This window comes from Gouania willdenowi, chromosome 8, assembly GCF_900634775.1.
Source record: "Gouania willdenowi chromosome 8, fGouWil2.1, whole genome shotgun sequence".
Taxonomy (NCBI): domain Eukaryota; kingdom Metazoa; phylum Chordata; class Actinopteri; order Blenniiformes; family Gobiesocidae; genus Gouania; species Gouania willdenowi.
Window position 1 is genome coordinate 15,824,994 of NC_041051.1, and position 12,957 is coordinate 15,837,950.

General features: G+C 36.3%; 1 protein-coding gene across 1 annotated transcript; it reads right to left on the bottom strand.

The window, feature by feature from the left end:
- Positions 1-2,905: 2,905 nt before the first annotated feature.
- notum1a (notum, palmitoleoyl-protein carboxylesterase a) lies at positions 2,906-10,827 on the bottom strand. The gene is made up of 11 exons (XM_028455236.1): positions 10,270-10,827; positions 8,051-8,103; positions 7,877-7,972; positions 7,481-7,541; positions 7,338-7,396; positions 7,038-7,140; positions 5,801-5,992; positions 5,599-5,696; positions 4,590-4,737; positions 3,614-3,661; positions 2,906-3,520 (listed from the first exon to the last, which is right to left on the bottom strand). Exons 1-11 carry the CDS (start codon positions 10,581-10,583, stop codon positions 3,217-3,219), a joined length of 1,476 nt encoding a protein of 491 aa, XP_028311037.1. The 5' UTR covers positions 10,584-10,827; the 3' UTR covers positions 2,906-3,216.
- Between the last annotated feature and the right edge of the window lie 2,130 nt (positions 10,828-12,957).

A 12,957-nucleotide genomic window follows, 5' to 3' on the forward strand; every position in this document is an offset into this window, starting at 1 on the left:
GTTTATGAAGTGCAGGGGTCACCTATGGAAATGTAATTTTTCTGTTTGATTTATTCACTTTTTAAGCTGATACATGTCTGTATTATGATGCCCGTGTTTGCATATACTGTATGTTATAATGACTGAGAATCACTCTTCCGCTGCAACCACTGCAATAACACGTTTACCACCAAAATTTGAATGGTTTGTATTAAAAATACCAACCAAAGACCAAATGAGTTTAAATCTATTTGGCACCATCACCACCTATAATGAGTCTTTTACATCCTCCTGTTGTCTTTTGGGTCAATCGGACCCCCAGGAGAACCGGAGGGTATGTCAAATACTTTCATGTAAACAAGTTCTATTGGCTCTATATAATATAATATAATTTTTATTATTTATTTTTAAGGAAAATTATGTGTAGTAGTGGGTTGGACTGAAGTTATTGAATAAATGTATGTTATTACCCATAAAATACAGTCAAATCAGATGTATAGAAATCTTACATTTTCAAGTAACATTATACAAAGATCTGCATTTCTATTGATCTAATGCAGCCAACCAATATATGTGTTCCTAAATATAATATTAGATTTATATTCTAATTTCTAATAATTCAATGCTGTTGTGTCCAAAATACCTGCTGTAAAGTACGTACTATTAAAAAAAAACCCAATGCTGCTACTAATACTACCTGTCACTAGGTCAATAATATTAATAACACAGTACAACACGTTTACTTTGAAGTAAATGTAATGTGTCATTTCTTTCAGGTTTGATACAAAGACATGCAATCAACACAAAGAGAAAAGCAGCTCTGTATTTACAATTTACAAAGAATCACTTCTCTGAAAATAGCACTTATAAATAGGATTTACATACGAAAAATAAATATGCAAGTTGTCACTGTAGCTGGAGTGTTTTTTTCTGTTCAAGAAAATATGTTACAGAATAAAATTACAATTAGTAATACTTAAATTTTTCTGGTTTGGTGCGAAACAGAGGTCCTTTAAAAACATCCTTTATAAAGACACTATTACATACAACATTGTCATTATATTAAAAAGTGATCTCTAAGATGAAATATAGAAAGGGAGTTAAAATAGTGAACACTTGAAAGGTCCTATACAAATACTTAAAAAATATACATTACACAATATCTGTCTCCCTTTGAAATGTTCATTGCGTTGCTTTGAAGATCCTTTAATTACTGTATTCTCTATGATGCAAAGTGTACATTTTGATCAATTTTAAACTGGCCTGTGCAGGAACAATCAGTTTTAAAAACACAAAAAAAACCAAGGCTTTATGAACATGTTTACAGGCTTTGATAATAAAAAGAGTATGAGTGAGTGACTTGTATGTCTGACCTTGTCATGTTTTATTTTATATATATATATATAAAAATATGTATAATGGCTGATTTTCAATATAATTCTGGTCTGTTAGTGTTTCCTTTTTGGTAAATGGACTTGCTTCTTTCTGTATTACAGTGGTTCTCAAACTGTGGGGTGTGCCTTGACATCATGACAAGGGGGATACGAGAATAATCAATAATCCCTAATTTTTTTTTTGGTCTTTATTATTATTACTGTTCTAAAATATGTGACTGTACATTGATTGTGGGGGGTTTTTTAATGGGTTTTGAAGAATAGTCACAATGTTTTACCTTATTCAATAAAGGTTACATTTTTGACCCATTTTGTTGACATTGTGTTGGGATTGGTAGTAGGTGGGGGGGGGGGGGGTAATTGGCACAACAGAAATAAAATTGAGAACCACTGGAATATTATGAGTCAAACCAGTCAAATTAGTTTTTTTAAAAAAAAAAGAAAAGATAACTTGGTTCCATTTTAGAAACATCACCTCTGTCACAGGCAACTTGTCAAACACTTTAAAAAAAAAAACTTGCCATGTCACCACATTGACCACTAGGGGGCGTTAAAAAACCACAAGTGGTAAGAGGCAAATGAAATGTTTCATTTTTAATCCAGTGCTTATTGTTATTATACCTCTGTGTGTTACGGATTGATTTGGATCCCCCAACATTTTTGAGAAATGAAAATTGAGATTCACTGAGTGAGTAATAGCTGCTTAACAAAGGCAACAAATGGTGACAATCAATATTCAGGGAATTTAAATAACACGGGTGAACAACCTCAAAACTTACGTGATATTCTGCTTTTATGATGCATAAATATATGGGACAGCGATTGTAAAGTTGCGCATTATAAAATAAACAGCAACTTTTTTTTGCAACATTTAGCAACAAAGCACGTTTAAAAAATGTATGTGAATATTTTTGTTATTTTTGACAAAATTTCATCGATGTTTAAGAAATTTGTGACATTAACTTTTTTGTAAAAATTGAAAGTCAATGTTAAATTTAAATAATAAGTGTTAAATTTAAATATGAAATGTTAAATGTAAATCATAAATGTAAATGTTAAATGTTCAATTTAAATCTAAATCTAAATGTTGAATCTAAATGTTAAATCTAAATGTCACGGGTGAAACTAAATATTTAGCTAATATGTAAATTCACCGGACGTAGCAAAACAAAATGTCATTGATGCGAACGAGCGTTATCCGCGGTCTATTTGGATGGAGTGATTGCGCTACACATTTAGATTTAATATTTAGATTTAACATTTACATTTAGATTTAATATTTAACATTTAGATTTAATTGTAACATTTAGATGTAACATTTAGATTTAAATTTAGATTTAATATTTAATATCTAATATTTAACATTGCGATTTCAATTTAGATTTAGATTTAATATTTAATATTTAGATTTAGATTTAATATTTAACATTTAACATTTAACATTTAGATTAAATATTTCAAACTTAGATTTAACATTAACATTATATTTTACGAGAAAAGTAATTATCACAAATTTCTCAAACATTGCTGTATATCTTTTTTTTGTAATCTTTTTAAACGTGGTTTGTTGCTAAATGTTTTGAAAAGTTGCTGTTTATATATTAGCATGCTCAACTTTACAATCGGCGCCCCATATAAATAGATGACGTAAATTTGTAGTAATCTGTGCTGATTCACACTGATGTCGGGTGTGAATGTGAGGGGATCCAATGGGAACAGATGTTAATGAGTTTTGGTTTTGTTATTGGATCTATTGCTAGAGGTATGAGAGGATGAGCCTGTGACTCCTTTCCGCTCTGCTTGGCTTTAGCTTGAAAATGCTGTGTTTCAGTGCGTCCCATCCTTAGCTGCCACTGCTGAGCATGCTCAGTAACTTGCTGGGATCCATGCCTTGCTGCTGGGCCATCTTTTGCACGTCAAAGCCCATATGCATGAGGAACTGGATGACGTTCATCTCTTGTCCAGTAAACTGGTCTCGGATGGTTGGGCATGTGGGGTTGCAGTGGGGCCAGGGACAGCTGTCGATCAGGTGAACTGGGCAGCCTTTAGGAGGAGCCTTGTTGTGCCTGTTGTCGTGAAGACTACGATCCCAGCAGTGCAGAGCTCTGGGTAAGGAGGTACCTTTGACCTGCACATCAGTCCAGTAGCTGGAAAACAACACAAGAAAACACCGTTACGCACTGGTAAACCCAAACCTTTTCCCATTTATTTATTTATTTTAAGCAGAACGTGCCACTCACTTTCTGGTAATGACTTCATGTGATAGGCATGCTGGAGCAAACATAGCCCTGGATACGAAGCAGAAGTTAGTTTGGATGCACAAGTCAAAAAAGTCAAATAGAAAAAAAAAACAGAAATCAAAACTTGCTCTCATAGAAACAATGGCATGTTGGACGGTCAGAAAACAAATCTCACAGGACGATGAAGTGCAATGATCAGCAGCTAAAACCTTTTCTCTTAATTTTGAATGCAAGTATCCCCTTATGTCCAACTACATTTTGCTCAGAATACTATGAAAAAATAATTATAGAGCATAGTGATGGAATGAATAAGTGATAACACACATTTTAAATAATCTAATTTTGTAAATAACAGTACAAAAACAGTATTTAGTGCTTCCTGAAAATATGTATTTCTATATTTTTTTTTTTAGCATTTATGGTTATCTCCCTCCTGATGTGGGACCAAGACTGATCCTTGTAGTTTCAGTTGTTTGTCTGTTCTTTTTATTAATCAGTAAATTTTTCTCTTATTTTTTTGTTGTTGTTTTTGTGTGTTGTTGGTATTATTTAAATGATTCTATCTCGGTGCGTGTTTTTTTCGGTGTCGATTCGTACGTCACTTTGTATGTTTCTCTGTTATTTTTGTCCATTTCGTAGTGATCTTGTGTATTTTTCTCTCATTTCGTGTGTTTTTGTTGTCGTTTTGGGAGCTGCTGGTTATTTTCAGGGTGATTATCATTTTTAACTGAAAATAAACATTACAAAACCCCATATTTTTAAATCCCTCTCCCGCTCAAGTACCCCCTGTAGTGCCATTGCATACCCTTAGGGGTACACGTACCCCCATTTAAGAAACACTGTCGTAGTTTGTATGATTGTGCAATGACAATAAAGACCTATCTATCTATCTATCTATCTATCTATCTATCTATCTATCTATCTATCGATATCCAAATGTTTCAATAGGCCTTAAATCACAGCAACAGGCACTTACGGTACATCTTTAAGTGTGTTTCTCAGCTCAGTGCCCAGGTTTTGAATATAGCGCCACTGGCCTTCCTGCACAGGCTGACCCGTCAGCTGGATGTTGTCCACCGTAAGCTGGGCCTCATCAAACAGCCACTGCACCACAAACACGGGGCCTGAACAAAGGAGAATAGACAGGGATTGGGGTCAGTTACATTTTTCAATTACAATTATGTCTTCAATTATCCATGTTCAATTACAATTGAATTATGATGACTTTGACCATCATTGTTTTCCAATTAAAATCACAATTATTATTTTCCCCCTAAAAGTCAATTAAAATTACGTTCACAATTATGAAAGTTCAAATTCAATGAATCACAATTACTGAGTCTTTAATAAATAAGCCCATAAAATGTATAAACCTTAGCTCTTGTGTTAGCTTTCTGTTAGCATCTCTTATGATATATATACTGTAAATATGGAAAATATAAATATAAAATAAAAAAGGAAAGGAAAGGGTTGGGATGGAAATGGATATTTACATATGAAATAAATATTGCACAGTGAAAACATAAAAATATTATCTATTATCTAATCTCATCTCTTGATTACCTTGTTATACTTCCTAATCAATGAAAATATTGGTATTAATAATTTTTGTATGGGGGTCTGAGCCTTTTTTCTGTCAGTATACTCCAAAATGTATTTATTTATTTTTTTAATGCTAAAAGAGAAGTGACAGGTAGTGGGTAAACTTGATCTGAAACATATTTTAATTAACTGTTAACTACATATGTATAAGACATAACTGTAACATGGTTCCCCAGGTTTGTGTTTTAATGAAATTGTTTTTATAGAGTTTCCATGCCAATTATAATTAAAAAATCAATTATTTGAACTCAGTTACAATTCAAATATGATTACAACAGCAACAGATGTTTTTCAATTACAGTAACAATTATATTTGACCCCAACCCTGATGGCAGACATCAAGCAAAACACTTAATGAACTAAAAAGTAGATTCTCTACTCACTTTTTATTGAGGGGAAGACCCTATAACCAAAAAAACAGTTCCATTCTTCTCCTTCATGCGATTGCTTGCACCTTTCTGGTACCACTCCTCCCCAATACCTGACAAATTGATAAAAAAATAAAATAAAATTTTAAAAAATGAGTTATTAAAACCATTTTTGACATGTTGCAACAGAAGTTAAAACTGGTCATCTTTGATTTACTTAATGCCTCTCTTGATGGTTTCTGTTGGTGCACAGCTCACAGCGTCTACACAGTCTGTGTGGTGGTACTGCTTGTTGTCCAGGAACCAGCCCGAGTCCGAGAGACCTCGTACTTGTACTCCAGCATATCCCAGACCTTCCAGTAGCTCCGCCACTCGATCAACATTCAGCAGAACCCCAGTACCACCAGCGCTGTACGAGTAGATACAACAAAAGCCTATAAATACTGATTTAGACCAGTGTTTCTCAAATTAGGGTACGTGTACCCCAAGAGGTACGCGATGGCACTACAGGGGGTACTTGAGAGGGAGAGAGAGGAACATTAACAAATGAAAGCATTAAAAATATGGGGTTTTATAATGTTTATTTTCAGTTAAAACTGATAATCACACTGAAAATTACCAGCAACTCAAAAAAAGACACAAAATGAGAGAAAAGCACACAAGATCACCACAAAATAGACAAAAATAACAGAGAAACATACAAAACAAGATACGAATCGACACTAAAAACACACACACTGAGATAGAATAATTTAAATAATACCAACAACAACAAAAACACAACAAATAAAAGAAAAATGTACGAGAGAGTGTAGAAAATTAACAACTAAAGTGTCATAAAATGATTAAAACTATAGAAATAAATCTATTCAGGAGCCACTAATTCAGTGTTTTCCAACCTTGGGGTTGGGACCCCATGTGGGGTCGCCTGGAGTTTAAATGGGGTGGCCTGAAATGTCTGAAATATGAAAATTGATTTTTGAAATGTTATGATTATTACTCTCTCTCTCTCTCTCTCTTTTTTTTAATTCAAACAATCTTAAACAAATGCATTTCTATACTTTCACTTTGTGAAACACAAGTCAAGTTAAACTAAAATGCAGTAAAATATATATATAAATATCTGAGCACAAACTAATTCCAGAAAAAAAAAATGTCTGTGTTTGTCAGAAATTCTTGATATCAAAATGTGGTCACAGAAAGGTTGGGAACCACTGCACTAAATACTGTTTCTTTCCACTTTTTACGTGTTATCACTCATTCATTCCATCATTATGCTCTATAGTTGTTTTTAAACAGTTTTCTAAGCCACATTTTAGTTGGACAAAGCGGGGACTTGGATTCAGAAATAAGAGAAAGGGGGTACTTGAGCCAAAAATGTTTGAGAACCACTGATTTAGACAATACTGTTTTAAAATGTGGAAGATCACACAAACATGGTAAACATTGTATACCTGCTTCCTGCCAACAGCAGGACCTTGGCATTATCCAGACCTTTGTTCAGGAGATCCTTCACCACTGCCTGAATAATCAGTGAGCCCATAAATGCATAACCACCTGTAAGGGATAGACAATTAAAAAAAAGAAGAAGAAGAAGAAGAAGAAGAAGAAGAAGAAGAAGAAGAAGAAGAAGAAGAAGAAGAAGAAGAAGAAGAAGAAGAAGAAGAAGAAGAAGAAGAAGAAGAATGCTCAGATTAGGTTTTCCTAAATCATACAAATATGTATGTGTCAATTCATGTTTTCTGATGTCGTACTTTGCTCGGTTTTGGCTGTAGCACCACTCCACACGTCACTGGAGCAATACGGAATATACCTGCACGATCAAAGGAGAATTAGTGTTGCCACTTGTCATTACAAATTCACTCTTGGTAAACAAGACAAACACAAGTCAGCTTACACCATGTTGGCATTCCACCAGTGAGGGTTTTCCTCGGGCAGTGGAGACAGGATTCCCGTGCCTACAGAGACGGATCGACATGTATCATTAGCCTCACCGGCTCTTCCAGACACATCCTCTTCTAACTCATCATCATTACCACATGGATTACAGTTATTACACAGCAATGAGAGAGGGAAGGCGTCTCTGTTCCTTCAGCAGCGGGCGCCAAGTAGCCCCGCACCACAGGAACATTATGAGCGGGTGTCGGTGTTTGTAACTCATGACTGTGTACAGTTACATCCGATTCCTTTCATCACTCACGCGTTCAAATGCTATGTAGGTATTGTTTTTCACCCAGTGGTCAGGGTTTAGCTTTAGGCCACATACTGGAAGTGTAAACTAGCGCAGGCTGACCTGTTTTGGTTTGAGGCCACTTGGAGGAGCTCATCAACCTCCTCATGGTCTCATATCTGCTATCGCAGTTCTCCTTGTTGAAGCAGTACCAGCCGCCTGGAAACAGAAGCCCAGAGTTTGATTAAACTATTGATGTAAGCATTTGATAAGGAACTATGATTTTGAAATAGTCACCTTCTAAAAATATCAGCCACCGTCTGCTGCCTCTGGATTCTTTTAGGTAGTACCTGAAAACACCAAAAACCAGAAGTTAGCACATTACAGGAGCTTCTTCTTCTTCTTCTTCTTCTTCTTCTTCTTCTTCTTGTTTTTTGTCTTCCTTCTTCTTCTTCTTTGTTCTTCTTTTTCGTCTTTCTTGCCGTCATCTTCTTTGTCTTCCTTCTTCTTCTTCGTCTTCCTTGCCGTCATCTTCTTTGTCTTCCTTCTTCTTCTTCTTCTTCTTCTTCTTCTTCTTCTTCTTCTTCTTCTTCTTCTTCTTCTTCACTAACTTCCTGATTCTATAAAAGATAATACCTACACTCCACCCTTCAGCAGAGATACATTTCATTGCAGACAAGATGAGATCAACCTCTAAAGGTGAAACCCTCATTTCCCCCGCGCTATCGTCGATGTCATCCAGGCATGCGATATATAAACAAGCATTACGCCACAACCTTTTGAAATAAGAAAACTTTGTTACTTTCTCGATTATGATCTTTTAAACGTGATTTTAAAGATTCTTGGTTTATTCAGAGGAGAACAAAGACGTCTGTCTGCCTTTTATCCTGAGCTCAGGTCAACCTGATGATAAACATCATCCTGTCCCCTATGCTAGCGCTCGCGTGGAGAACAGGTAATGTACCCTCATCTGTTTACTCTGAGCTCAACCGTCTTCCTTTGCTTCATGCGGCGAGGTATCGTTGGAATGAGTGGGAGAGCAACAAATTGTAAATGATTAGAATATTCATCTTTAGAGGCATTTTTGTTCCACTTTTTGAGCTGTTAAGTTTAGTGATAGTGTTGGGATATAGAGGCTATGTGCTGTGTTTAACAGCCCAGAAGAGGGCAACACCACCCTTACATAATATAAGATCCCTGACATCAATGACAGATAAAAGGTCAGGCAAGGAAATGGTTCCTCAGTCAGATATTATTAAATCATGAGCTAAAATCCATATGTGAACCTGTTTTACCTCCAAAGGGTAAAGTAAAGGCGGGTTAGGAATTAAGTAAAAGGTGCTCCATCAATCAAATGCACCTCAACCATTGTGTGTCCAGTAAACACTGTTTTCCCATTACCGGTGTTTCTAACACTACCAATGTATTCTGTAAATTTGATGGATTTTCATCCTAAACCGATAACTCCTACAATGTATGAAAAGACCATCTGTCACTAACCATCCCTGATGTTTGTTCCCATGCTGAAGCACGATAGAGTTAAGAGCTTTCGTGGGTTAACTGGACAGCTGTATACACTGAGCACTTTGGGGGTTTAACAGGAATTAGACAGGATTCTAAAAGCATAAATAGACATATAGATCAAACTCCATCTCTGCTGGACTATCATCACCAAATACCTCTTAGGAAATTTGCAGAGCAAAACCCCCTGATGTCATGAGGCATAATGCATGTGCCCGGTACTCAAAAAGCACACTACAGCCTGACAAATAGACTTATTTATTATTTTTTTATTGTAGCATATTTTGTGCACTAATATGTGCTTTTGGAAGTAAAGTGGAAAGAGGACATCGCTGAGGGGAGATTATCTGTCATAAATGTACCAATAAAAAAATAAAAGATAAATAAATAAACTTAACTTAATTCCAGCTTAATAAAAGCATAGTTGAGGTGTCAAACTGAATCTGTCTTATATGTCCTAACCTTTTTTTTTTTTTTTTTTTTCAGTTTTTGAGGACATGGCATCAAAGTGTATCAACTATGATCAGTTGCTAAATGTTTATCAATGAAGGTGCACACGGGTTGACAGTCTGATAATGCAGAGTTTTATATATTTTTAATTTTGAAACAATATCAGGCTATTAAAAAAAAAAAAAAAAAAACAGAAAATTGAGATCTAAAATCTTAAATATAAACTTATTATATATTAATTTCCACCAGTTTTACGCACAACTGACCGTAAAAGCACCTGTAGATATTCCCAGTCTGTCAAAACGGAGTGAAGGTTTCTACATGACATTTTAACAAACTGATATGTGTAGGCTGATAGTTGTGAAATACAGATATTGGATTGTATTTTTTTTTTTTTTTTTTTTTTTCAATAGCATTTAAAGCACAATATGAACACGTGCGCATTGAGGCACCAGTAGCACAAATGAATATCAATATTTGATGATCCAACCTGCTGAGCTTTATAATGAATCCTATAGGAGACATCCTGATCTATCGCTACTCACCCTGCGGGACTCCCGTCGTTACAGGTGACTGATGTATTCCTCAAAAAGTTCAGCTTCATGTCGTGGTCGAGCTTTTGCGCCGAGCACGGGTAGAGGGACTGCGCTAGGTTCTTCACCTGCGTCATGAAGTTATCCATGTTCTCCTCCACCGCGGTGAAATCGAGGGGGAAGCTCTCCGTTGTGTCTCCGCGGTTCGTAGGAGGAGGCTGCGGGCGTCGCGGCTGAGAGGTACGGCCTCCGCGGACCCTCCGTGCGCAAAGCGCCCCGGACTGCATCAGCATCAGGAGCAGCACAGAGCAAATCACTCGGATCATCGTTGAAGTCACAAGCCCTTGTGTCAGATGGGATGACTTCTCTTCAGCTTTTTTCCTCGGTGGAGCTGATGCGCAAACTGTACGTGTCCAAATACGCACAGGGACGGCGTTTGTCCGCCTTTAAATGTAATGTTATCTGAGTAAAAACAGATTTGTGGTCATTAGTGTGTGTTTCTGGCAAGTCTTTTGGCATTTAAAAAGTCCGTACACATCTGTCGAGCACAACTGTAGCGCATCTGGAACAAGCACGCAAGCAGGAATGACAACAGTGGTGCCATGCTCCTGTATTTTATTCAAACTTTCCCCCCTTGTGGGTCTGTCCAGCCAATCAAAGGAGCGGGGCAGGACTCAGGGCACGACCCAGAATGGCAGACCAAACCCCCCTTTTTATTTGAAGAGGGGAAAAATGTTCATGCTTCAATTCTTTTGATCTGTAATGTTGAATTTGATGTGGTGGCTTTTATTGACCTTGAAATGCCAATTTCCCATCGTAACTAAATTTATGAAGTGAGAATAAGCATCCAGTTACATCTTTAAAAGAAAGTGGAAAAAACAGATTAATAAATAATATATTGCAATATGTATCACATTAGAAGAAACAAACATTAGCCCACACACTGAGCAAGAATATCCCATTTCTACACTGAAAGACCAAGACTTAAACGTAAAAACATTAGATGATTCATGCGCATCTCTTTTGCCCTCCATCATCCGGAAATAACATCAAAATAAGTGACTTCATGAGCACATATCACTGAGCAATCAAAACTCAACCTCTTCTTCTTTCCAAGAATCAAGTTCAGCTCAGAGTTACACGTGTAAGAACAAGGGACTTCATGGACAGTTTTAGAAAAAATCTAGACGGGGCCTCCAAAGATCAAAGCAACCATCACTCTTTCTTCCCCTGTTTTCGCCTCCTCTCTCCCACTTCAGCCTCTTCCAAACTTTCCTGGTCTACTGTATATTTTAAGTCGAGCAGAGTATCCTGATGGGGAGCCAGCTTCAGGAATGCCTCATTAGGTAGGCTTCAGTTGAACCTCTCGTTTTTCAGTTTAGGGTAAATATGTGCTGTTATCGTCACTTTTTTAAAAGAGTGAACTGACGCCATAGCTTCATAAAAATGCATTTTTTAAATGTATTTGGTGGATTCCTCTTTTGGGGAAGTCAAACATATGCCAACCTCAAAATCACCAAGGAATTCATTGATGCATGGTCAAATTCTTCAGCTATGTCATAAGATGAGGAAGCAATTTTTACACATTGAAAAGTCACCAATGGAAGTCAAAGCTGTCCAGGGAATCAAGACCAAAAATTATTGTTAGTCCGTCATTGCGGTAAATGTGCTCATATGCGACCTGTGCCAATCTGACAGTTTTAAACATGTCATAGACTGTCATAGCGCTTACTTTGGTCGTACAAAGATATTTATCAGTGCCACTCACGCAGAGACGAGAGGCATCCATATTTACGTTCATTAACGCATGTATTACTTTAGGACCTCTTTTGCACACACGGGTCACTTTAGGATCACATTCAGTTCATACTCTAGACAGTGGTTCTTAACAAGCGATTGATTGAACCTCAGGGGTTCTTTGAATGAGTCTCAGGAGCTCAGCAGGGGTCAAGATACCCTGTAAAAACGTGTCACAAAATAAATCTCCACAATAAACTAGTTTATTAAAAAATAAATTACGATTACAATGTTACATTTTTATTTTTAATTTATTTATTAAAATTCAAAAAAAAATAAATTTTAAAGTGTTTTGATCAAAGCAACAACAATTTGGGCCCAGGCTTAAGTAAGCTACATGTTACCAATTACAAAGGGTTTGCTTATGCATTGTTGAAGCTTGCAGGGTTCAATCCCTCCGATAAGGCTAAGAACCATTTTTCTTAACTTATAGCCATATTTAAAGTAATATGAATGAAAACACACACACACAAATCTAAATTCTCCACAAAGTCAGAATTGTGCATTAAGACCTGCTGTCTGAACTTGGCCATTATCATTGGTTTAGCCTCTTGATGAACAGTGATAGTGAAATTTCTCAGTCATCCGGGTTGTGTTGATCGTGGTTGCTTAGTTGAGGTAACTGGACTTAAAGTTTTGTCTTATTGACTCATTTAACATCACGTCCTGCACTTGTCGTCAGCTTCTGATTTGACAAAAACGAAATCTGATTGATGCAATAGGACAAAACAAAAAAAAAGCGTAATGACTGCCATTTTTTTTCTTACGTTTTGTCTCTTAGTCACGCTCATTCAGTTGAGTTTGGTAAAGTGTTGTTGATAAAAACTAAAACAAGTATTACTGTTTGGGTAGCAGCCTTGGAACAAGTTAATGTAATAAAGTATAATGAAATACAGTAAATAA